The following is a 25,559-nucleotide window of genomic DNA, read 5'->3' as shown; positions in this document are numbered from 1 at the left end:
ATAATTTTGCCCAACGGTGGCAGCAGCCAACAGGAGGCATTAATAAACCTAGTATTAGTATTTTGTCAAAATAAAAATAAAAATTTCTGGTGTAATACAATTTCGTTTAAATTATTCAATGTTATTTTAATTTCATGTATATATTTACTTTTTTATCACAACGTCTCGGTGCTCTCTGGGGCCCCCTGGTGGTGTGGGGGCCCTAAGCGACCGCGTAGTTGGCATATGCCTTGGGCCGTCTCTGCCTGCCCCCTTCATTTAACAACAGTCTGGAAACATCTGGGAACTGAGGAGACCAGCTGCTGGACCTTTGGGAGAGGAATGTTGTCCCATTCTTGGCTGATAGAGGATTCTAGCTGTTCCTGGGTCTTCAGGTGGTGAAAGGTCAGTCCAGCACCTTGACTCTTCTACTACGAATCCATGCTGGTGGATGATAGATGCAGGGTGTGGTTTAACATTGTCTTACTGAAATATGCAAGGCCTTTCAGCATTGATGGAGCCTTTCCAGATGTGCAGGTTTCCAGTTCCATAGGAACTAATGCCCCCTGCTTCTTCATTTTATTAATAAGTGCATCAAGTCTGGCTTCCTCCTGACAGCATTTCCTAAATCTGAGTCCTTGTCCCTGATTGAATGGTAACAAACACAGGAAGGCTTCCTCGGTTGACTTGATCAGAAACAATGAAGAGGTACAATTTGAGACAAATTACATGTATATGTGTTTTTTTTAATTATCTGTAGACAACATTGTTGAAGATGGAGGTTTTTGTTGATGTCAAATGCAGTGAAAAATAAGCAAATAAGTTGGTTAAGGTTAGAAAGGTGAGATTATTAGATTTAAATCAGGGAGTAAAGCTTGAAAAACTTTGAGGATTTGGATTTCAAACGGATGAAATCAAAGAGATCTGTGACAATGTTTGGGAGGTTTTGATGAGTAATGACCTGTAACACGTTACTGTGATTTGTCATGATTTAAAACTAGAAATGAAGTTAATAGCAGATCAACAGAAAATTAACTGACAGCTACTCAGATAATTGATTGTTTATCAGCTTTAAAACGACAGAAGTCTGATTTTCTGCCATTTATGAAAGCAAACTTACTACCTTTGGACTGTTTGGAGAAGACGTTTAATTAACATTTTCTGACAGACTCAATTATATTTATTCCAAAAAAAAGAGAAAACAATTGATCAGTCATGACAAATCTTCATACAATATGAGAAATGTTTCCAAAAACCTTTGTAAGATTGAATAAAAGTTGCGAACAAAGCTGTATATGGAGCATAAAATCTAATGCAATGGCTGAAATAAGGCAAAAGTTAAAGTTTATGCAATATTTGTGAATCATGTGATATATGTAATAAGAAGTACAACCAGTCCTGTAAGAACATACAAAATGTTTACAAAATATTCCCAAAACTCACCTATTTAATGAGAGAAACTCCACCAGATATCAAAATCATATGAAATTCTGAGCGACATTTAAACCTCTAACATCTTATAAAAATACAAAAGTGTTTCCCCAAACTCCTCCTGTGTCTCTGAGCATGAAGTGAACCTCTTTAAATATTTGGTTTAGTTGTTTAAGTTGCACTTTTCTGTCCTTATTGAAACACGGTGGCTTAAATGGAAACTTTTCTAACTTGATTTCAGCAGGTTTGAATGTTTTAATCACCTGAAATTGTAGCCAGAATATAATGTAATGTGCTTACAAATGCATTATGGTCCATTATTTGATCTATAATCTTTTAAATTATTAGAATAGGGATACATATGAATCAGCACCCACACAGACTGGGAAATTGATATTATAAGGAAGCATTTGTTGATGAAGAATCCTCAAAATTATGTCTTATATCTTAAAAATGATGAGTTAACATCTAGAAAAGTTTCCTATGTCAAACATTTGGTGATTATATCTCATAAGTATGAGATTTAATGTCAGACTTTGAGATATTATCTTGAAATATCACACCATTATCTCAAACTTTTCAAATAATGAGTTAGTATATAAACATTTTGAGTTATTAGATCATTATTTTCTGAAAACTGAGATATTAACCTGTGTTGTTGTCGACATATAAAATGAATTATTTATCACTATAAGTGCTTTAAATTAGCAGAATTGGACTTTTTGGTATTAGTTGTAGCAATAAAAGTCAAATAATGAGTTAGTAAATAAACATTTTGAGTTATTAGATCATTATTTTCTGAAAACTGAGATATTAACCTGTGTTGTTGACATATAAAATGAATTATTTATCACTATAAGTGCTTTACATTAGCAGAATTAGACTTTTTGGTGTTAGTTGTAGCAATAAAAGTCACTGATGAGTATCTCTGTGCCCAGATATTCGTAAATTAAAGATGGATCCTGTAAGGCAGTCCTCAGCTGGTTCTCCCTGTTGAAATTCAACACCCATCACTCTTTTTCCCACGGCCTCCTTCTCTGGTGACGGAGGGAACCCTTAAAGGAGGAGAATAAAGCTCATGTCACCTCAAGGTCGGTTCGTTTTACAGAGGTGTGTAGATTTCACGGGTATTAAGACGAGGCACAAATGTTTGCATGATTCTTGGAGTTTAATTTTTATAATTATTTTATTATTTTGGAGCTACTTACCGAGTACGTGTTGGAGAGGTTGTTGAACAGCACTTGGCCCGCGCTCACTTTGTTCCTCACCCCTCGTATGGTCCCGTTCTTGCTGCAGATGTTGATCCTCTTGTTGCTGAACAGCATCTCTCTCTTGGCACTGGCGTAAAGGAGCAGGTCGTCGGGTTCGCAGCCGTTCTCGTCCACGGAGGCGTCCGCCGCCAGGCCGTTCAGATGGCGGTTGGCCTCGCTGGGGGTCAGCGGGCCGCCCGGCTCCGCCTCATGGCTGCCGGTCCCGTCAGAGTCCACGGAGTCCGCCGCTGAGACGCACCAGGTCCTCTCATCCTTGAACACCTCGGTCAGGACCCGGCCGCTGTTGGCAGATGCTACTCTGAACCTGACGGTTTTCCCAGCTCCTTCTTTCTCCTGTTTCAGTTTTGGCCCCTCCATGGAAAATACGTCTCACGTGTCTGACATCCCGCTCAGAAAAAGACAGACGGGATCTCTCAGCTTAAGCCATAATGGTGCACAACAGTCAACAATAACATCCTCACTGACATGAGCCGAAAATACCCAGAGTGCGACTACCACACTCCCAAATACTTAATAATAGATGGGCCGTTACCATGGTAACAGCTAAACCAGGCAAACAGTAAAGCGATATTACCAGGTTCAATAATTGATCGAGGTTAGTTTTCAAACTGCTCACACCTGGTGTCTGATCCCATAAAAACAATACAACCCATAATAACCTCCTTCATAACATTAATGTGCGGATTCTGTAACACTTCAAATGTCTGGAGTCTAACGTGTTTTAGCAGAAGGTGTTTACAAATACCTTCTTACTTACTCGATGATCGTTGATGGCTCATGAGAGCTGAGCATGAAATCAAGAGTAAATCAAACTAATCTTACTTTAAATCCAGCTTTCATCTGGATAAGTCATGCTGCTCCTCAGAGAAACTCATAAACACATCAAGGTATAAAAGGGAAAAGTGATTTCTTTTAAACAATTTGGATCTGTGTGCATGCATTTAAAGCATGTTTTCATTCACGTTGATGTCTAAAATGTGTCACTTTTTTTGTATTTTGCTCATTCGTTTCAATAGAATGTAAAAACTGAAGTTGTTATATGTGATGATCGGTGGGTTTTTGTGTTCTGGTGTCTTAGTTTTTCTATGCTCTGGTTTTCCTTTATATTTTTGGTTAACATCTCATTATTTCCTGTTTTATTTTGGTAGATCCTGATCTTTTGCTGTTAGTTTTACCACCTCCCCGTCGTTCATTTTGTAGTCCTCCCTCAGTTTATATTCTCTGGGTTTTCATGTGGTTCTGTTGTCACTTTCTGTTGGTTTTTCATCCTCTTTCTTCTGTGTTTCTCAGCCTCATCAGCGCCTTCTGTTTAGTTTTATTAAAACCCTTGTTCACCTTACCGCCTGTCTTCGCCTCCTCATCTGGTAATCCTGCATTTGGGTCCTTAACCTCAAGCTCAACATGAATTTTGACATTATAGCCCTCAGATGTAAGCACAACATGTTTGATATGATCAGAAATGAATGCAAATGGACCAGTTTTGAATTATTGGTACAGAAGCGTCTGAAGGCTGTTTTGGTTGGGATCAATGAGCCTGCATCAATCCCATCAAACCAGCTCTAAAAAGAAATAAATAGATAGATAATTAAATCTAATTACAGTGAATTATACTGATGTCCTGGCTATACCACCCTTGTTGGTCCCTGTGCGGCTCTCCAGATCTTGGCCTGGTCCCGTATCTGCTCCACTGCTCTGAAAGGTTCTGGTCTATGTAAAAATGTTGTACGTTTAGAATATTTATCTAAATTGTCTCATATTTTGCAGATTTTCCTCCCATTTAAGATGGAAATTAACTGTAAACACACTTGTAAACATGTACAGGGCTCAAATATGAATTCAATTCAATTAAATTTTTATGTATATAGTGCCAAATCACGACAAATATCATCTCAAGGCAATTAAAGTCCAATTCATTGTAATATAACCATAATCCAATCAAATTCAATTAATTAGATTCCAAATTAGTCTAGTTCATACATACAGAGCCAATTCAAAGAAAGTTGGAAACCAACAGATTGCATTGAAACTTCTCTTCAATCTGATCTTGAAAGAAAAAACTCCCTTTTAACAGGAAGAAACCTCCATCAGAACCAGAACCAATAACAGCCCATCTGCCTCAACCGTGTTCATATCTTACTTATACCCTGATTTATGGAACATTTTATTATATAAAAGAAAGTTTCTAATTTATTTTTTCGTGGCTGTAATAATTTTCTGTTTTAACGGTTAATTTAAGATATCTCTTTCCCCTTCAGTAAAAACATTAGACTGTAATATGTCACCAAACTGTAACAATACTGTATATTTAAACCATGTCTTTTTCAAATCCTTTTATTTCTGCCAAGGAAACGTATACAAACGACCTGACATCTTGATGGATGATACATAAATTACATAATTAAACTTAGAATTACTGTAAACTTTAAAGTGATAAAAATGTCGTAGTTTGATGGTGTTATTTGTTAGTTTAAAGGTAGTTTTTTACTACTGAAGCGTCTGTTTGAGTTAACAATGAACGTGCTGTTCCACTCCGCTCCTGTAGGTGGCGCCACAAAACGCTGCTGCGATTAAACAGCCATAGAAGAGGCTGGACCGTCACACGTGTAGCGGCATTTTAGAACCACAACATGGGGAAACGAAGGCAGAAAACGCAGCATTTCACTAATTTATCCAAGAAACAGAAGAAACACTTGAAGGAATATGGAGAGGAGCATCCGTTTCACGACGTGTAAGCCGCACAGCGATCTGTTTTAAACTGATAATGTGCTATATTTTATTAGCCAACTAGCTAACTATCGTTCAAAGTGCTGTGAGAAAGTTGACTTATTTTCAGCTAAAACTTTAAGCTAAAACCCCTCGACAGAGTTGGCTCATTAAGACTTAACGTAACAGACATCTCAGCTCATAAATTCCCGACATATTTTTGAACGTGTTTTGCTGAAATACCTGAAATATATCCGGTTATTTGGACTCGTAAAATTGTAAATAATTCGTCAGGATGCATTTCAAGTTAAATTTAAATGACCGGATTGTAAGTATTTAGTTTGGGAAGTGTTTAAAACTAACAAATCGACCTGTAATAAAGCACAACAGTATGTTTACAACATGACACAAATGTGTGTACTATAATCACTTTTTAATTTAATGTAATATGCACACATAAACTCATACTGACTGTAAAAAATTAACTTTTACAGTAAATAATGGTGTTATATGTTCAGTAAACAGCAGAAATTGATGCATTATTTTATTAAATGTCACTAATCAAACCAATAATTTTCTAACCTATTTATAAGTTTGTTGTCTAATGTGCTCTTATGTTTTTTTACAGAGTAAATGAAAGACCTGTAAGGACTGAAATTGTGGAACTGGTAAGAAGAGTTGTTTAATTTTAAAAACCCTGACATCAACTTACATTATAGTGCATAAGTCTTAAGTCTCGTTTCTTCATATATTGCCAAGAAAACAGGAAATGGGTGCAGTGGTGTTGCTAGTTCTAAAATTTAATGGCACTCTCTCCTTAAAAGCACAGTTTTGTTTTAAAATGGGAGAATATTTGTGGAACGTGTCAGTATTTCGCCATCGTTAAAGTTGTGTTTGGATTAACTGGGAATGGTTGATGTATGAACAACTGTTAACCCTCTAAAAAGAGACTTTGGTCATTTTCTGGAACATATAAAGTCCGCTCAGGGTCATAAATAGGACCTTTTTTTATTTTTATTTATAGAGGTATGAGATGCTGCGTTTAAGAGTTTAGGATTGGAAGTGTAGATTTATAAGACTGTGAAAAATTCAATTAAAAAACAGGGGGAAAAACAGGCTTAATTTGAGATTACTGAACAAAAGTAAACTGGTAGAAGATATGAAAAAGGAATTCAAACCCTACATAAATGAACATAGTAATGGAGAAACTGACCAAATGATCATCTGGGGTGTCTGGAAGGTTTGAGGGAAAACAAACAAGAATTGTACTAAGAGGTTCTGGGAATTAGAACGGAAGTGTTACGAATTACGAATGATTTTTATAGATCATCAGGTTAATAAATGGGCTTCAGATCAATCAAACTTTGATCTGAACGTATAAGGAAACAACAGCAGAATTTGTGTTTTGCTCTCGTCTCTGTTGTAGCCATCAAGCCCCGAACAATCAGATGCAGAGCTTGGTGAGCTGGAAGAGGAGGAGGAAGAACCAGAGCAGAAAACGGCCTATCAGAAGCTTCTTTCCACTTTAAGTCAACCCACCGCTGACACCCAGAGTGGAGAGGAGGAAAGCAGTGATGAGGAAGAGGAGGAGGAAGAGGAGTTTCTTGAAGACGGTAAGCTGTTTGTCCCTAAATCAAATTTTGGTTTGTTCATTTAGTTGAAAACTGTTGTCTTTTGATGCAGAAGGCAGTGATGGAGGTGAAGATGGAAGTGAACATGGTGAAGAAGATGGAGGGGAGGAAGAGGAACCTGCAGATGGAGAGGCAGCAGAGGAGAAGAAGGAGGCGGGGGATGAATTTGTAGACAAGGAACACGAGTCCGAGTTCTGTTTGGAGACTAATTTCGTGGGAAAAGGAGAGCAGGAGGAAGAGGAAGACTCTGAACAACATGACGACAGTAAAGGTAAGAAAGACATTTTTCCATAGAAAATGTTGTGAATATGCAGATAAAACATGATTTTGTTTTGATTCTTTACTTGCAGACGTGTTTTTACAACATTTGGACGCAGAGCTGACTGAGGAGGATGTAGAGAAGATAACATCTGGCTGCAAATCCAAGACTCAGATTACGGTATTAATCGTAGTTTCATTAAATAATCGTCCAATTTTTCCTTTAGAGTAGATTTAACTTACAGTTTCTGCCTATTTCTTCTCTTTCTTAGTGGCCAAAATTGGGAACTCTTCTCTGCACCAATCCCCTCGAGAAGTTCGGCCCCATTGGTCCTCAGAAGGACACGAAACTCCCAGTTTTCCACAAACTTTTGGAGACCAGTTGGAAGGATATGAACCAGGCTTCAAACCCTAAAGGAGCAGCTGAAGAGATCAGCCCTCTCCAGCTGGAGCTGCTCGCTCTAATGGGCTCTTACAGGGATCTGTATCACCCAGGGACATGTCCTCTGAAGCAGGGCCCACGTGTGCGCAGTGCATACTGCCTGCATGTCCTCAACCATGTCCTGAAGGCCAACTCCAGAGTTCTGGCTCACAACGCCCTGCTAAGGGAGCGGAAAACTCAGGCTAAAGCTAAAGCTGGAGCTGAGCCGCACGATGAACCCAGAGACCAAGGCCTGACCCGACCCAAGGTGAGCTACTAAAATGCACATTTGTGAGTTTTTCTTTAGTCGTAAATTGTTAATGATTGCAAATTGTGTGTGTGTGTGTGGGGGGGGGGTTCCTGGGCAGCCGTTCTGTTGTCATCAGGACCGAGAGTCAAAGTAGATGAGGCTGGAAGAGTCTTTAGTGGAGAATATTCTTTAAAACTGTGTACCTAGGGTCATACAGCTCACATGCATCAGAGTTAAGACCTCGAACAAAGAAATCAGGTCCTATTTATACTCTTAAGGTAAGTGCAAAGCAACACGTCTGTCTTCAGGTGTTATCGTGTGATTTCTAGAAGGAAAGTCCAGACATCTTGGTGCCATATATCTCAAGACTGACCCTTCCAGGGTCATGCAGCATTAATCAGGTCTCCCAAAACATACTATCAAAATGACCATTATCTCCCAAAGTCTGGAGGATGTTTCAGACACTTTGTTTTTATAGAATAAATCCCCTTTAACAGATCCCTCCAGAAGCGGTTAAATGTTTCAGATGAGTCTAAAAAAATTCACAAACTGTTTTAAACGATTCAAACATCTGTTGCATTTTTAATTTATACTGGTATTCTTTCAAATGAGGTATGGAATCTGACACCACACTGATATAATCTAACGCTATGTGCTACCAGTGTGTATTTCTTATGTCTTAGCAACATGCTGAGCTGTACGTGCTTAAAACGTCTTATTGTTGCCAACTTAAAGGGTTTCATATTTAACAAAGCAACTCCCTTTATGCCCGGTCCACACAGGGAGCCGGTGACGAGTTCATTTCAGCTCTCATTTGGACAGATTAGAGCACCCAGACCTGCTCTGTGATGGAGGTCAAGTCAGAGACACAAAAAATACAGCTTACCTCCTAAGTGATGGTGATTTAATCATATTTAGTTCAATTCAGTAGTTGCATGTGAGTGCTCTCATGGTGCTACTGGGCAGCTTTCACATTAGAGCTGAAAAGTAAAATAAGATGCTTTAAAATGCAGTGTAAGGAAGTTGAGACGGTAGGAGAGAAGCTAACAGATGTTAGCACAGCTGTACAATAGATAGAAAGCTAATACCTGCTGTTCTATGCTCCTGTTATCAATATCAGGAGGTTTTTGGCCAAATCATCCCAATCGTGGCTACATATGAGAGCCGGTTATGATTTAAATTTATCTCTTTTAAATAGTTATTATTGTTGAAGTATTTCTCGATTAATTGAATGAATAATCGATAGAACAGTCGATTACCTAAATAATAATTTGCAGCAGCCCTATTTCACATCAGCTGCATAAGATAGAAAACTGTATTTCTGTCATATTTCAGTCATTCCTAAAGGCAGTTTTATTTGTTTATCTAAATACCACCGCGACTTTTCACAGAAGGTGCCCAAAAGATGGTGCATTTTAGGTCACAAAAGCGTCCTGCAAAGTCCTGGAGAGGCTGAATATCATTAAAGGTTGATGATTAACCATTAATGATTAATTATTGGTTATCTTAATGATGATGTTATCCCTAAATCTGAAGCGTGAGCCAAACCAAAGCGCACGTGTTAGTGTTTAGGTGTTCACGGTGCTCTCCTCTCCGCGCCAGGTTCTGATTCTCGTCCCGTTTCGGGGCGTCGCGCTCCAAGTCGTCCACGCGCTCATCAGTCTGCTGGAGACCAAAGGCAAGAAGATCGCCGTCAGCAACAAGAAGAAGTTCAAAGAGGAGTTCGGAGAGGAGGCGGATGACAAGCCGCCCAATCTGCGCCGACCGGACGATTACCACGCCGTCTTTTCAGGCAACGTGGACGACCACTTCAGGATAGGTGCGGCCCGCTAACGGCAGGAGTTTACGGCGGCGTTCTGAGTGTGTCTCTGACGCTCTGCTGCGCTGCTCTCTCCTCTCCAGGTGTGTCCGTAGTCAAGGGCAACGTGCGTCTCTACGCGCCCTTCTACTCATCTGACATCATCATCGCGTCGCCGCTGGGCCTTCGCACGGTGCTGGGAGCAGAGGGAGAAAGTAAGAGAGACTTTGACTTCCTGTCGTCCATCGACTTGGTGGTGCTGGACCAGGCGGACGTCTGCCTCATGCAGAACTGGGAACATGTGTTGGTAGGAGACTCGCACCGCTTCGTGGCATCTGTGTAAACCTCTGCTTTGTACATCTGTGGAAGAAGTGGCGCCACCTGCTGCCCAACAGCATGTTTAGTTTCTATTCTTACCTGCAAACCAGTTATGAGCAGATTTGTTTTCAGGGCTCTTTTCCTTGACCAGGTGTTACTTTTTAAACCCTCACCCAGGGGTGGAGCAGCGATTTTAAATGTGGGGGTGTTACATGAGCCCCACATCAACCCCATAGACACGACGCTGAAGTTGGCATCCGATTCATGAATTAAATGGGCATAAAGGGCCATTTTACTGCATTTTTTTGCAGTTTGATCGCCCTAAACTAGGTCCTGTATGGAAACTACAATAGTTACACTGCTTAAATCTGGATGGAATTATTCTAAAGAGGCTGTAGATTCATTAAAACCTGGTTTGGGATTTGTGAAACCTTTTTCTGATTTGTGAAAATGCAGAACAGGGCCATTTTACTGCATTTTTTTGCATTTTGATCGCCCTAAACTAGGTCCTGTATGGAAACTACAATAGTTACACTGCTCAAATCTGGATAGAATTATTCTAAAGAGGGTACAGAGTCTTTAAAACACATTTTATGATTTGTTAAAACTTTATTTGGTCATTGAAAATTCAAAAAGGTGAAATCATCTTGCTGTAAAAGTGGGGGTGTCAAACCACCCCCATACCCCACGGGTGCGACTCCCATGTCACTCACATGTAATAATTCCCTGTAACCGCTCCTGTAATTTAAATCCTCTCCAGAGAAGCCATTCTTTCTTTCTTCCTTCAGCCTATAACGAGCTATAACAGGAATATCCTGCTCTATAACAGTGTATAGCCTTTCATTTATGTGTGAATTCTGCCTTATTTGTGCATTAAATTAGCAGGAAAGTGCTGAATTTGAACCCTAATATGTTAAATCTCATGGGTTTGATGTAGCTTTCAAAGGTTCGGATACTTTAAAGAGTCGTGTTTGATAGCTGATCAGTGACGGATAATCTATAAACGATGTGTCGTCTTCATCCACCAGCATGTGATGAAGCACTTGAACCTGCAGCCGCTGGACTCTCATGGAGTTGACTTCTCCAGGGTGAGGATGTGGAACCTGAACAACTGGGCCAGACACTACAGGCAGACGCTGGTTTTCAGCTCCATCCAGGACCCCCAGATCAACAACATCCTCACAAAACACTGCGCCAACTACAGAGGACAGGTCGGCCGTTGTACACCTTTTACATTTCATTATTGCTCATATTACTGAGGAAATCTGTTCTCCACTCGTTCTCTTTGGGCTTTAACTTTAAGATACGTCTTGTTTTACTTCCCAGTTGATAAATTTACATATCGGTGGGCATCCACAGGGATTTGGTCAGTTATCTGTAATTTCTTAACTACCACATGCTGTGTCTTCCATGAATGACTCTAAAAATGACAGTTTTGAGGTAACACGGGTCTGTTTCTTCATTCTTTTTCACTTTATGACCAAAATCTAAAAAAGTATCAACATGAAAACTGGTGACTTACTAAAATTTAAAGGTTTTATCTGAAAAAATGTTTAAATTAAATGTTTTTTTAACAAATTAGTAGCATTTTGATGTGGTGATTTATAGATCATCAGGTTAATGAAAGGGCTTCAGATCAATCAAACTTTAATCTGAACGTATAAGGAAACAACAGCAGAATTAGAGGCCGTATAATGAAGAAAAATTGTGTTTTGCTCTCGTCTCTGTTGTAGCCATCAAGCCCCGAACAATCAGATGCAGAGCTTGACTCTGTCACAGAGTCGATTTAAAAAGGCGTTTATCTGACGGTTGGAAACATCTGTCACTGGAAAGTTCAGTTGGGTTGAAACGACAGCTGATGACTACGTTAAATAGCCGCGCTGATGACGCACAGTAGGTGATCTATGTCGTGATAACACGGTTATCCTGTTGGGGTGTTGAGCCTGCAGCTGTCGCAGATCATAGAACTTTTTAAAATTGAATGCATCTTTTTTTAATGCTCCAAAATAAGTGAGTGACTGAATCTTATTCAAATGTAACTCCTGAGTTTTAGACGGCGTTGCTGTTCCTCTTCTTTAAGTGTGATCGATAGAAAGTAGAGAACAATAAATGCAGGCATCATGTTTGTCAGATCAGACATGCAACCATTCAGTCGCTCAAACACAGAGGATGTTTGGTTCTTTTTAAACCTTTTTAAAGCATCTGTGAATCCTGAAAGGTAGAATCCGGTGCCACCTAGTGGCGAAGTTGTAGATTGCAACCAACTGAATATACTTTTACCCCTTCTTTGGCCCCATAAGAACATGAAAGGATCATACTAGTCGGTGTTAGCTTAGTCTGTTCTGAGTTTCTGTTGGAAACATGTCAGATTGAGGTTAAGAGAACTGGTTTCTTTCATTTAAAAGCAGCCTCGTATTTATAATGGTGTTGGTGATCAAAATGCTCTTAAAGAGCCAGATTAGCTGCATAGGAATATAAACATGTCTCCACATCTGCTCTGAATCCCAAAGATCAAGTCCAGTTTTCGTGTTTGAAACCAATGTGCTTTTAACTTACAGCATTTCCTCTTGATGATGTCGGTTTGTCTTTTGTCTTTGTGCTGTTCTTGTCTCAGATTGCTACAAAAAACTTGCCAAAAACAGGCTCCATCTGCCAGGTGCTGGTTCAGCTGCCTCACGTCTTCCAGATGTTCTCCTCAGACAGCTTCATGGATCAAGATGCTCGGTAAGGACTTCAAGCATCTTCAGATTTTTCCCAGCCGCTCGTTCACTGTTCTGTTTTACATTCATTTATCACTATTTAGACCCGAGAAATCATTGAGCGTCTTGTGCTTTTTAGACGGCCAATTAGAAACGTAAAGAATAGTTGAATCCTTGCTGATGCTCGTTCTGCCTTTTAGGTTTCAGTTCTTCGTAGATAAAGTGCTGCCTCAGTACAAAGACTCCGTCATGTCCCACACTCTGATCTACATCCCATCCTACTTCGACTACGTTCGGTTGCGAAACTACATGAAGAACGAGGACGTGAACTATACCTGCATCTGCGAGTATTCCAGCAAGTCGGAAGTCTCCCGAGCCAGGCACTTTTTCCAGAAGGGGGAGAAACAGTTCCTGCTCTTCACTGAACGCTTCCACTTCTACAAGAGGTCAGTCCTGTCGACGAATCCATCGGGTGTTGGATGATTTTTGGCTCTTCTTTGCATTCTGCAGCTTTCATCAGTTATGTCTTGATCCGATATCGAGTGTCAAATTGGGGTCGTGATGATTTTTTATTGAATAGTATTTGAGAGTGTTGCTCAGGAGGGGGATGTGTGGGTTTCCTTCTTGGACCTGACCTTGGTGGAAGGAAGTGGAAGAGGATGGATGTATATATGAATCTCAGTCATTATGAAGCTTTTAGCCATGAAGGGGCGAAGACCCGCCCCAAATTAGTCATTTGCATGTAAAAATGGTGCTAATAAGCATGATAATGAAAGCAGCAGCAAAGAATAAGCAGAGTTTTAATGGAATACATTTAATTAAGACCTCAGGAGATAGTGTCAGCTTGAGAAAAAAGGGCAAGATACGTCTCATTTAATAAAATATAATCAAAAAATGGTGTTTAATTGGTTGATCTTGCCTATCCAGGTCCATATCACTTTATTTAGGGTAATGGTAATACCAAATACCAAGAGCTGTTAAGTGCTGGAAAAAATGTAATGAACTAGGCCTGGGCAACGATTAAAAATGTTTAATCTAATTAATCACATGATTTCCCTGATTAATCACGATTAATCGCATTTGTACGCAAAATCCAAAAATGAATCCAAAAGTAGTGTATAGCTTTTAGCATTTAGCTTTATTTTAAATGTGCTGCCATATGAATGAAAGTGCCATAACATTTGTTGTGCAAACACACTTTTAACATCAGCATCTTTCTGTAGTTTTTATGTAGAAGCCTCGCTCCACTGTCTGTTTCCTTGAATGACTTGCTGCTATCAGTTGTGTGTTTTGCCTTTAAGTGATATTTTAGACTGGAACTACTACGCTGAGAAGACAATTCAACTTGGCAGTGTTTACAGATGACTTTGGTTCTGTGGACTCCGCCCTCTGGAAGAACTTTAAAATGAAAATGGCCGAGTAAAAGTTCCGTACCCTTCTCCATGTTTGGTGGATCCGCCGATTACTTTCTTTTCCGGTTCCACAGCAGACAGCAACAGACTTTTACAAAATAAAAGCCTGTGAGCAACAGACTTTTACAGAATAAAAGCCTGTGAGCAACGGACTTTTACAATAATAAAACAGGGGTGGTCCGTGACGTAGTGGGTTGAGCAGGCGCCCCATGTACAAGAGGCTATAGTCCTCGCTGCAGCTGACCCCGCTGAGTCCCGCATCGGACGACCCTGTGCAGCGTGTCGTTCCCCCTCTCTCTGCTCCCTGCTTCCTGTCTCTGAACTTTTTTAATTAAAAAAAAAAAAAAACTTCGTGAATGCACTATGAAATATTTATCGGCGTTAAATAATAATTAATTAAACAATTAATGAGTTAATGCGACAATAGCGAGTTAACAATTAACAATTAACTCGTCCAGCCCTAGTAATGACAAATCATTCTGACCTTTAACCTTGATTCTGTGCTTGTTTTCATTCAGGTACACCATCAAAGGGATCCAGAACCTGATATTCTACGGTTTGCCCTCCTTCCCCCACTTCTACAGCGAGGTGTGCAACATGCTGGCAGCAGAGGGTCAGGGGGAGGAGGCCAGCTGGACCTGCACTGCCCTCTACTCCCGCTACGATACCCACAAACTGGCCGCCATCACCGGAGCACAGCGAGCCGGACAGATGCTGCACTCCAACAAGCCCGTTCACCTCTTCATCACAGGAGGGGAGGACACAGCCCCCTGAGGACCAAAGAGGGTCCGCTGGACTGAAAGCTTTTTTATTAAACTGGTTTTAACTTGTGAAAGTGGATGAGTTATTAACTTTGTTTGGTATGTTGAAGTTGGAAACTGCCGCGAATCATCAAGCCGTGATGTGAAGATACCATAAATTATATGATATTGTAAAATAAATTTACTGTTTACATGCGGTTATTATAACATATTCCTTATCTGAAAGGTTAGAGTTCATGTATGTAGCAATACCTGTGGTGAAGGAGCCATCAAGTGATGGAATTATTATAGATTTATGACATGGCTCGATATAGAACCATAGCGGGAAACAATGGAATCAGATTGATTAAGAGAGTGCTGTATGGAAGCCTATTCATGACAGTTTAATGGGAGAAAAAGTAAATATGGATGCTACACATGTCAGCATGTGTGTATTAATTCTAAAGTTGTTGACACAGTTATGAGGATCTTTAATTACGTCTGCTAACCAACTCCATCAAGGGTGTCCGCCATGCTTGTTTGTCATTGTTTACATTTGGTCAGAATGTTCAAATTCTTTTGCCTGCGTAAGTCTAATGGTTGTTTTCTAATGCTATCTCTTTATCATTATTTTTATATATAACTAATCAGATTTACATTTTAAAAATGCGGCCAACTTACTTTAGATATTTACTATAATGAGATGGTCATGTGAGAGTGACTTGCAGGAACTTTTTTATGATATTGGCAGCAGTGGGCTTCCATACTTGACTTTTCTGCTGAACTATTTCAAGAATTTTAAGCCAAAGGAGGAATTTAAAGCTAGTTTGAAGCATTCTGTGTATTGGCTGGCACTCAGCTGTAATACATCACTGCCTGAACCAAGAGAAAGACGCACAGCTTCAAAAAAAACAAAAAAAAAAACACATGTGGCCACCACTGACTTCACTTATCTTATTTAAGAAACACATAAGCTGTTAAGCAAAACAGGCATGTGTGTAAAATGAACCGCCCACATAATTATTAACTTCATGTGTTTATGCAATAGTGACTTTGGCCACACAATTACAGTGTTTTCCCCGCTGTGTCAGACAGCAGACGGTCTGTAACTGCTGCGATGCTGGACGAAAAGGCGCAGAAGCTCAGCCTGAAACGTGATGTGGGGCTGATGGGAGCCGTGTCCCTCATCGCGGGGACGATGATTGGATCTGGGATCTTTATGTCCCCGCAGACGGTGCTTTACTCCATCGGCAGCCCTGGAGCCAGCTTGGTGGTGTGGGCCAGCTGTGGTTTACTGGTGATAATGGTGTCTTTCTGCTACGCCGAGCTGGGCACCTGCATAAAAGAATCTGGGGGCGAGTACGTCTACATCCTCAAAACTTCCGGTCCAGTCGTCGCCTTCATGTTAGTCTTCAGCTCTGTGCTGTTCGTGAGACCCGCTGGAGTTGCTGGCATCTCGCTGAGCTTTGCCCAGTATGTCGTCGCACCTTTTTACGCGGAGTGCGCGCCTCCGGTGGTGCTGGTGAAATGCGTGGCTGCAGCTGCCATCATAGCTCTGGCTATTGTGAACTGCATGAATGTTCGCTTTTCGATGTCGGTGCAAGTGTTTTTCATGGTGGCCAAAGTTGCGGCCCTGGCGGTCATCATAATAGGAGGGGTGGTGATGCTGATCAGAGGGCACACGGCAAGCTTTGAAGACTCCTTTGAGAACACAAATGTGGGCATCAATCCAATTGGTATCGCTTTCTACCAGGGACTGTGGTCCTATGATGGCTGGAACAATCTGAATTCTGTTACTGAGGAGCTGAAACGTCCAGAGGTGAGTAAGAGGGTTTACTTGTTATTGCACTAAAATAAAGAATGATTTAGCTGTTCAGTGATGACCTGACCCGCATCATAAAAAAGAGAAAATGACAGTAAATCCATCAACAATCGATGTTCTACTAATCATGTTTCTGTATGCATCATACGGCACTGTACAAAAGTATTGAGCCACCCTCATTTCTTTATATTCTATTTATTTTACTTTAATTTTTAACTGATCTTAAACAATAGTTCAAAGTTATGTTTAGACATTTGCTGCTTTTTTAGTAATTTTCAGTCCAGTCCTTTAACCTGACCATTTTTCAGAGGAATAAGTGTGTTTGTTAAGCCACTTAACTCAGACCTATGAATCATTCAGGCTTAAAAAAGGTTCCTAACTCAAGGGATGAACCAGTGTTAGCAAAGAATCCATTTTAAATTAGATCTTTAGGCACTTTGTTACTAGCAGCCTGTCACAGAGACACATCATTTGTTCCCATTTCTTTAGTTTCTTCTATGCAAAACAGCAAAGATAACACAGTGTGACAGACAGAAAACAGGATTTCTGCAGCAACAAAATGATTCCCAAAGAGCTGTTAGCTGAAAACTTGGCATATCTCAGCATGGTGTGCAGTGTGTCCTTAAAACATTTGAGGAAACTGGACAAGTGGAGGACAAAAGAAGAAGTGTCAGGCCTAAAGAACTATCTACAGCAGATGAACAGGATCTGAAAGTGATGTCCTTAAGAAAGAGGAAAAAATCCAGCAAAGACCTGACACAGGAGCTGAGAGATGCATCTGGACCTTCAGCTGATCCATCTGCTGTTGGCCCAAGCCTCATTAGAAATGGGCTCCATGGAAGGGTGGCTGTCAGGAAGCCGTTCTTAAGGAAGGGAAACGGGGAGAAAAGACTGAGCTGTGCCAAAGGACACAAGAAGTGGGCTGAAAATCAGTGGCAGCAGGTCTGATGGAGGGATGAATCCTCCCCAGAGCCCGGAGCTCAACATTACTGAAGCAGTGTGGGATCATGTTGGCAGAGAACGCAACAAAAGGCAGCCCACATCCAAAGAAGAGCTTTGGGATGTCCTTCAAGAAGCCTGGAGAACTATTCCTGAAGACTCCTTAAAGAGAGGACAGAAAGCTCATCTGAGAGGGTTCAGGCTGAGTTGGAGGAGAAAGGAGCTCAGAGCAGAGGTTCACTTTAAAGTTTATTAGTCTACAAACTTCTTTTTTTCTTAAATACTCTATTTACATTTATAATCATTAGTTCAATTTATATTTGATAAATGTGATTTGCTGTTTTCCTGGCAGTATATGGATAAATGAAGGATGGTTTAAGGCTTGTACGTCACTTGATGAAAGCGTGCAGGTACACGCTGCAGTCTGTCGATAGCAGTCAACCTTTAGTTTAGATGAGCTGTAAAAAGTGGGTCAGGCCAACAGGCCATGCAGAATAAGTCTGTCCTTGCTCTGTTAATATTTCAAAGAGTGGGTTTTAAAACGTGTCACTATCATTCAGCTTGACTCAGAACAAGCTGCTCTGATTCTCCTAAAAGAAAGCTTGATTAGAGGCTGTTTCAAACAGCCGTGCCACTCCTTGATTTATTGTCTGTTTAAGGGTGATTTCACCTGTTGTTGAGTTTATTACCTAGTTGCTCAGAGTTATTCTGAGCTCTGTGCTGTGCAGTGTGAGCTCCTCTCATGAAGCAGCAGGATCTAACAATCTAACAATGGAGCCGAGACTCAGTCTGAAGAGGGAAGTGGGTCTAATGGGAGCCGTGTCCTTCATTGCTGGGACCATGATGGGATCTGGGATCTTCATCTCCCCTCAGTACGTCCTGCTTGCCATCGGCAGCCCTGGGGCCAGCCTCATTATATGGGCCTGCTGTGGGCTGATAGCCATGCTGGGGGGGCTCTGCTATGCTGAGCTGGGCACCGTCATACCAGAGTCCGGCGGGGAGTACATCTACATGCGTCGGACTGTGGGGAAAGTCGTGGCCTTCATGTTTGTGTTCAGCTTCGTCGTTGTCATGAGGCCCGCCAGCGCCACGGGAATCGCCCTGAGCTTCGCCGAATATGTCGTGGCCCCCTTCTACAGCGGCTGCGCCCCCCCTCAGCTGGTTTTAAAGTGTGTGGCTGCGGGAGGAATCTTGACGCTGGCCATCGTCAACTGTCTGAGCGTCCGCCTGGCCACTGGCATCCAGGTGGTTTCCATGGCAATCAAGCTGCTGGCACTGACGCTCATCATCGTGGGAGGAGTTGTGGTGTTCTTCCGAGGCAACACGGAGAACTTTGAGGACTCCTTTGAGGGAACGAACGTCGGTGTCAGCTCCATTGGCATTGCTTTCTATCAGGGCCTGTGGTCCTATGATGGCTGGAACACTTTGAATTATTTAACCGAGGAGCTGAAACGTCCAGAAGTAAGATTGTCAAAATGCACTAATATACTTTATAAGACTTTCACCAAATGTAGGTTAAAGACATTTCTGTTCTCATGTGTCTATGCATGAAATATCTTTTAACTTATCTAGACTGTTGCTTGTTTTTAAATTCATTTAAATGATTTAATTTGTTTCTCTTTATATTCTGTTATGTATTTTTAATGCTTCTTCCACTCCCTGCTGCGATGCTTTTATTTTATGTAAAGCACTTTGAATTGTTTTGTACATGAAATGTGCTATATAAATAAATTTGATTTGATTTTGATTTGAAGACCACATTAAAAAGAGTGTGAACCTGTAGGTACCATCAACTGTGAAACTTTGTGTTCACTCTTTTCTTCGTGGAAAGGCTGAGGTTGGTGTGCCAGTGCTGTCAGATGCATAACTAGATAAAGGCTTACGTAATGAGAGTTTATAATCCACAGCTGGATGTTAAAACATTTACAGGTACGGCTTGGTTTTTTTTAAAGTCCGGTTACTGTTTAACCTGCCATCTCTGATATGCACAGCTCAAGTCGAGTGTCTGGAATACTTACTGATCTTTTTGGATTCTGCTCTGTAAAAGGGGATCATTATGGCGGACAAAGAACCCGAAGCTCTGAAAATAAGGAGGGAAATTGGATTGGTTGGAGGTGTGGCACTGGTTTCTGGAACCATGATCGGGTCCGGCATATTCATGTCCCCTCAGTTTGTTATGGCGTACGTGGGAAGCCCCGGAGCGAGCCTGGTGATCTGGGCTCTCTCGGGAGTTGTGGCAATGTTTGCTGCGCTGTCCTACACCGAGCTGGGGACCGTCATCCCTGAATCTGGTGGGGATTTCATCTACATACTGAGGATCTATGGCCCGTGCCCTGCCTTCTTTGCAGCGGTCACTTTTATCCTGGTGGTGAAACCTTTCAGCATCGCTGCAATGGCAATAAGCATCGCAGAGTACGCCATGGCACCCTTTTACCCCGGCTGTCAGCCTCCTGAGCTGGCTGTGAAATGCACCGCCGCTGTCATGATTGTGGTCGTCGCTACAGTCAACATCTTGAACGTCCGCCTTGCCGTCAGAGTCCAAGTGATCTTCTTGGTGGCCAAAGTTATAGCGCTGACAGTCATTGTAATCGGTGGGATGGTGGAGATCTCACAGAGCAGCGCTATTATTGTGGAAAACTTGAATGTTGAGAACTCTTTTAAAGGGACTCACTACTCTGTGAGTGCTTTAGGAATGGGTTTCTTTCAAGGACTCTGGTCTTATGCCGGCTGGTACAACTTAAATCATGTAACTGAGGAGCTTAAGAGACCAGAGGTGAGACTGTGAGGGTCTTAACTTTACTTTCTTCCAGGTGAGGTGATAAAGATATAAAGGAAGGATAAGAAGGATAAAGACAGAGATAGTGTCTGTACTGTCAAAAATGCTTTTTAAAACAGAACTTAAACAAACATACTTATCAAAGTGTCGGCATTGCAAAGTGTCAGAAGTTATCCGAGGGCACTCAGGGTTTGATAAGAAGAAATTATCTTGTTTTTTATGATTGTAATTGTTATCCTGACTGTGATGAGATGTGTTTCCTAACAATGTTGTTATCCTATCATTGAGATTAGTCATCCTGACATGTGAAAATGTAGATAGAAAGCATGTTTTTACGGCAAAATCAGGGAAAGAAAGCCTCAGTGTCTCAATGAAACCAAACTTAAATCTAAATGATTCCAATTAAATTAAAACAAAGAAAGATGCAACAGATATGTTACCGCAATGTTTTCTTTATATTAACGTTATAATTCTTAATAGTTGACCTAACCAGTTAAATCGCAATACAGAACTTCAACCAAGAAGTCCGTAAAATGTTAAACAGAAGCAGCAAATTAACCCAAATGGGGACTTTGATGCTTTATTTTCATGACTTTTTGACAATATGTGGGGACACAGTGTTACTCTATGTAATTATTTTTCTGACTTATTCGCATTTGCGGTGAGACTGGGCTGTAAAATCGGCTAATAATGTAAAAACCGTGAATAAAATAAAGAAAAACATGAAACTTAATGAAACGTGCCGAAGCAGAGGAAGACAATCGATCAACAGAAGTTTGTTTTTAAGTCCCTGTGAAAGCATTTAGTCTCCTCATATTTACAAGCTAGAGGACAGATATCCACAGCTGGATGCAGGCTCACTCTTCAACACTTTAAAACAACTTTAAAATACAGTTTATAACGCCTGCAAAGCTTTTTTTTGTATCAGCACACGTGTGCAGGTGATGTACAGAAGACAGGTTGTATAAAAACACTGATTTCATGGAGAGTTTAAGAAGATTTAACTGTTAACATCCACTTCAGTTGCTCAAATAAAAGTCCTCCAAACTGCTGTCTAAGATTTATCTCATTTATCCAAAATAAATATGGATAAGAAGGTAGTAGCTGTTTAGCAGGTGACTGTTTTTGTTTCAGAAACTGCATTAAAGTCATATTTGACCAAACATTTGGGTAGAAAGCAGAAAAAACAGTTACTCACTGCTCTTCCTTTCACAGGTGAATCTTCCCAGAGCGCTGCTGATTGCCATCTTTCTGGTGACCGGCTTGTATCTGCTGGTGAACGTGAGCTATTTGACCGTAATGACGCCTAAAGAGCTCATGTCCTCCAATGCTGTAGCTGTCACCTGGGGGTAAGAACACACCCTTTATATACTTTTTTTAAAAACATTTCTTTATTAAGGTTTTGTTCTTTTATACAAACACACAACAACCCCAAACCCAAGGCACAAACTGAAATAACATAGAAAGTCTCCCCTGAAAGCATGAGCTCTGTAAGTGTCCACCTAATATAAAGGAATAAAGTCTCTTGAAGACAGAAAGTCCTTGTTGTGTGGTCCAAAAACAACCCAAATGTATGTTCAAAGACACATTACGTATTATGTAAAGCTGATTAATGTCTCAGCCTCAATGCAATACACACAAACAAAAGCAATCGGTAAAGAACTGATAAAGTTGTGGGTTCTTTGAAAGGGAAAAGGAAAATACATAAAAATTAAATAAATTTAAATAAAAACAAACCAATAATAATAATAATAATAATAATAATAATAAATTAGAATAGAATAAAATAAAGTTAAAGGGTGGGGGGGGGGGGGCTCATTTCAAATTCCAACAGTATCCCAGCCTTCTACTTTAATATTATTATTTTCAAGAAAGTCGCAAAATATGTACCAAATCTTCCAAAACTTGTCTAGCTTGCCTTTTGTGGTATAACTAATTCTCTCCAAAGCAAAATAAAAGCACATTCCTTTCAACCACTGCGCCAAAACACAGGACACTTCTGTTTTCCATTCTTTGGCCAAACAGCGCTTAGCCTCCAAAAAAACAAATATTCAGCACCTGTTATATACTTTTAAACGGTGGAGAAAAAGAAACACACAGTAAACTGAATAAATCAAATGGTAAAGAAACAAAACTCGTTGAGTGAGATGGCAGATGAGCTCGACAGATATTTAAAAATCTACATGTATAGCTTTAAATATGCATGTCTGGAGCCAGATATCCAAGCTGTCTCGTTTTTATAGTTTTCCACAACTGTTGGTCCTCTTTATGAAGGAAGAGAGATGGGACGCAGCCCCTTCAGCAGCCACAGTCCATCTTTCAGTTGACCTGCATCCTTCCGGTTCGTTGCGATCAGCCTCTCAGCCGTCATGCATCCAGTTATTAGAATTTATTTGTTAACTTTGGACAAAGCTCCTGCAGCATTACGGTTCAAAAGCCATAAATCCGGATCACAGTGAAGAGTAGAACCAACAATTTCAGCCAAATACTGTGTAACATTTTCCCAAAAGTACCCTGATCCTGAATTATCACACATTAAACCCATATTGTGCAGTCGAACGGGGGTGAAATATGATCATTTATCGTTCTGTTCTTCACTGATTTGGATGTTTTGTGAAGGGTTTTCCAGACATATAATCCCATTCTTCAGTTTTTAAGAGTCTGCCGAAATCAGAATTAAGAGTATTTATGGTTTAAAGCAACACTAGATACGTTTCTGAGCCACTGACTTATTTTGATGTTTGGATCAGTCCAAAGTTGGCTTCCTGGGTCAGTAACCTTTTTGGATTTTCCTGATGTGAATAAATGACTGAAAATGTGTCTAAAAGCAATGCTCTGATGCCTCTGACCTTCTCTGTCTGGAAGAGATAACAGTAAAACACTGTATTGAATGTAGACGTTTTTAAATCCAGGTTAAAAACATTTCTTTTCTCATGTGTCTATGCATGAAATCTGCACGATATCTTTTAATTTATCTGGACTGTTGCTTGTTTTTAAATTTGTTTAAATTATTTTATTTGTTTCTCTTTATATTCATGTATTTTTGATGCTTCTTCCACTCCCTGCTGCAATGCTTTTATTTTATGTAAAGCACTTTCAATCAATCAATCAATCTTTATTTATATAGCGCATTTCATACCACAGGCAACTCAATGTGCTTTACATAAAGACATAAAAAATACAACACAGAAATACAGGTATATAAAAACATTAATTTTAGCTAACAGTCAGATTGGTATAACTATAACAGAGCAAAATTAAATTTAGCTAATAGTAAGATTGGTATAACTGTAACAGGTAATTTGAGTAAACTAACAAAAGCTAACAAACATGGATAAACTTTCCTCTAAGAGGAGGCATTTAAAAATATAGCTAATAACAGAACGGTTGATATAAATTGTTTTGTTTGAATTGTTTTGTACATGAAATGTGCTATACAAATAGATTGGATTGGATTGGATTGGATTTGATATTGAAACTTTTCCTGCAGAAACAAGGTGTTCGGCAGCTGGGGGTGGATCATGTCAGTGGCTGCGGCCTTGTCTGCTTTTGGTTCCTTAAACGGGACGTTCTTCAGCGGGGGGCGAGTGTGCTTTGTCGCTGCCAGGGAAGGCCACATGGTAACGTTTTCTCCTTCACATCAAAACACGAACAGCTGTTTAGAATAAAGCCGTGGCAGAGTTTCACCCGGACTCGTGTTGGTTCTGCAGCCAGATATCCTGTCCATGGCTCACGTACACCGGCTGACTCCGTCTCCGGCGCTGATCTTCACCACAGCCGTCTCTTTGGTGGTGCTGATCCCAGGAGACTTTCAGAGTATCGTCAACTTCTTCAGGTGACGGCTTTTTCTTACATAAAACACCGTCTTTTAGCTTTTAACTGACATTCCTCTTCATTGCTGTTATCAGTTTCACAGCCTGGTTTTTCTACGCCATCACTCTGTCTGGGCTCCTCTACCTCAAAATCAAGAAGCCGGAGCTCCCCAGGCCGTACAGCGTCAGTGTTACGTACTATTTTCCCAATTTCTTCTCTCCCACAAGTATGGAAGCCTGTTTCCGCCACTTAATAAAAATACATTTAGAAATAGGCTACTATCTCATAATTATGAGATACTAAGTCAAAATTATGAGATACTAAGTTGAAATTATGAGATACTATCTTATAATTATGAGATACTAAGTCAAAATTATGAGATACTATCTCATAATTATGAGATACTAAGTCAAAATAATGAGATACTAAGTTGAAATTATGAGATACTATCTTATAATTATGAGATACTAAGTCAAAATTATGAGATACTAAGTTGAAATTATGAGATACTATCTCATAATTATGAGATACTAAGTCAAAATTATGAGATACTAAGTTGAAATTATGAGATACTATCTCATAATTATGAGATACTAAGTCAAAATTATGAGATACTATCTTATAATTATGAGATACTAAGTTAATTATGAGATACTATCTCATAATTATGAGATACTAAGTCAAAATGATCAGATACTAAGTCAAAATTATGAGATACTATCTCATAATTATGAGATACTAAGTCAAAATTATGAGATACTATCTCATAATTATGAGATACTAAGTCAAAATTATGAGATACTAAGTTGAAATTATGAGATACTATCTCATAATTATGAGATACTAAGTCAAAATGATCAGATACTAAGTCAAAATTATGAGATACTAAGTTGAAATTATGAGATACTATCTCATAATTATGAGATACTAAGTTGAAATTATGAGATACTAAATTTAGTATCTCATAATTATGAGATAGTATTTCTAAATGTATTTTTATTAAGTGGCGGAAACGGGCTTCCATACACAGGAGACTGTTGTCATGCTTGTGTTTCCTGTGTCCACAGGTTCCCATTATCCTCCCCATACTGGTCCTCATTGTGGCGGTCTTCCTTGTGCTGGCGCCCATCATAGATGATCCTCAGATTGAATACCTCTATGTGACTTTATTCATCTTGAGCGGAGCTGTAGTCTACGTCCCGTTCATCCACTACAAGCTCTGCCCGGGACTGCTGACCAAGTTGACTACGTTCCTGCAGCTGTTCTTAGAGGTCGCCCCGGCAGAGAAAAACCTGTGA

General features: G+C 40.1%; 3 protein-coding genes and 1 long non-coding RNA gene across 5 annotated transcripts; 3 read left to right on the top strand and 1 right to left on the bottom strand.

Annotated features, from left to right (window-relative positions):
- Positions 1-128: 128 nt before the first annotated feature.
- Positions 129-4,315, top strand: LOC142366093 (uncharacterized). The gene is made up of 3 exons (XR_012766715.1): positions 129-384; positions 2,349-2,501; positions 2,707-4,315. It is a non-coding gene; the product is annotated as an uncharacterized LOC142366093 (long non-coding RNA).
- grxcr1b (glutaredoxin and cysteine rich domain containing 1 b) lies at positions 1,204-3,150 on the bottom strand. The gene is made up of 2 exons (XM_075447890.1): positions 2,619-3,150; positions 1,204-2,465 (listed from the first exon to the last, which is right to left on the bottom strand). Exons 1-2 carry the CDS (start codon positions 3,036-3,038, stop codon positions 2,421-2,423), a joined length of 465 nt encoding a protein of 154 aa, XP_075304005.1. The 5' UTR covers positions 3,039-3,150; the 3' UTR covers positions 1,204-2,420.
- Positions 4,316-5,230: 915 nt separating the features above from the next.
- On the top strand, positions 5,231-15,336 carry utp25 (UTP25 small subunit processor component). Of its 2 annotated transcripts, none has more exons than XM_075447600.1 (12): positions 5,231-5,409; positions 6,013-6,052; positions 6,811-6,997; positions 7,071-7,286; positions 7,366-7,454; positions 7,546-7,962; positions 9,547-9,763; positions 9,847-10,049; positions 11,089-11,271; positions 12,675-12,784; positions 12,960-13,205; positions 14,690-15,336. In XM_075447600.1, the coding sequence occupies exons 1-12, from the start codon at positions 5,309-5,311 to the stop codon at positions 14,943-14,945; spliced, it is 2,265 nt and encodes a 754-aa protein (XP_075303715.1). In that variant the 5' UTR covers positions 5,231-5,308; the 3' UTR covers positions 14,946-15,336. The 2 variants fall into 2 exon arrangements, with proteins under 2 accessions (XP_075303715.1, XP_075303714.1); XM_075447599.1 differs by having other exon boundaries at positions 5,232-5,409; positions 7,068-7,286.
- A 4,392-nt stretch (positions 15,337-19,728) lies between these two features.
- LOC142366222 (b(0,+)-type amino acid transporter 1) lies at positions 19,729-25,559 on the top strand. Its single transcript, XM_075448049.1, has 6 exons — positions 19,729-20,445; positions 21,664-21,797; positions 23,939-24,068; positions 24,159-24,283; positions 24,357-24,444; positions 25,329-25,559. The coding sequence occupies exons 1-6, from the start codon at positions 19,729-19,731 to the stop codon at positions 25,557-25,559; spliced, it is 1,425 nt and encodes a 474-aa protein (XP_075304164.1).

Source organism: Odontesthes bonariensis, chromosome 17 (genome assembly GCF_027942865.1).
Source record: "Odontesthes bonariensis isolate fOdoBon6 chromosome 17, fOdoBon6.hap1, whole genome shotgun sequence".
Taxonomy (NCBI): Eukaryota; Metazoa; Chordata; class Actinopteri; order Atheriniformes; family Atherinopsidae; genus Odontesthes; species Odontesthes bonariensis.
Note: the sequence above shows the minus strand (reverse complement) of the source record. Positions and strands in the feature narration are given on the sequence as shown.

Excerpts from the sequence above, each read along its gene's own strand:
- grxcr1b (XM_075447890.1), bottom strand. The coding sequence starts at position 3,038 with ATGGAGGGGCCAAAACTGAAACAGGAGAAAGAAGGAGCTGGGAAAACC. Across the intron at positions 2,466-2,618 it reads ACCTCTCCAACACGTACTCG|GGTTCCCTCCGTCACCAGAG; the intron begins GTAAGTAGCTCC and ends TCCTCCTTTAAG.
- utp25 (XM_075447599.1), top strand. The coding sequence starts at position 5,309 with ATGGGGAAACGAAGGCAGAAAACGCAGCATTTCACTAATTTATCCAAG. Across the intron at positions 7,287-7,365 it reads ACAACATGACGACAGTAAAG|ACGTGTTTTTACAACATTTG; the intron begins GTAAGAAAGACA and ends CTTTACTTGCAG. Across the intron at positions 9,764-9,846 it reads GGACGACCACTTCAGGATAG|GTGTGTCCGTAGTCAAGGGC; the intron begins GTGCGGCCCGCT and ends TCTCCTCTCCAG.
- LOC142366222 (XM_075448049.1), top strand. The coding sequence starts at position 19,729 with ATGGCGGACAAAGAACCCGAAGCTCTGAAAATAAGGAGGGAAATTGGA. Across the intron at positions 21,798-23,938 it reads GCTGTAGCTGTCACCTGGGG|AAACAAGGTGTTCGGCAGCT; the intron begins GTAAGAACACAC and ends CTTTTCCTGCAG. Across the intron at positions 24,069-24,158 it reads CTGCCAGGGAAGGCCACATG|CCAGATATCCTGTCCATGGC; the intron begins GTAACGTTTTCT and ends TTGGTTCTGCAG.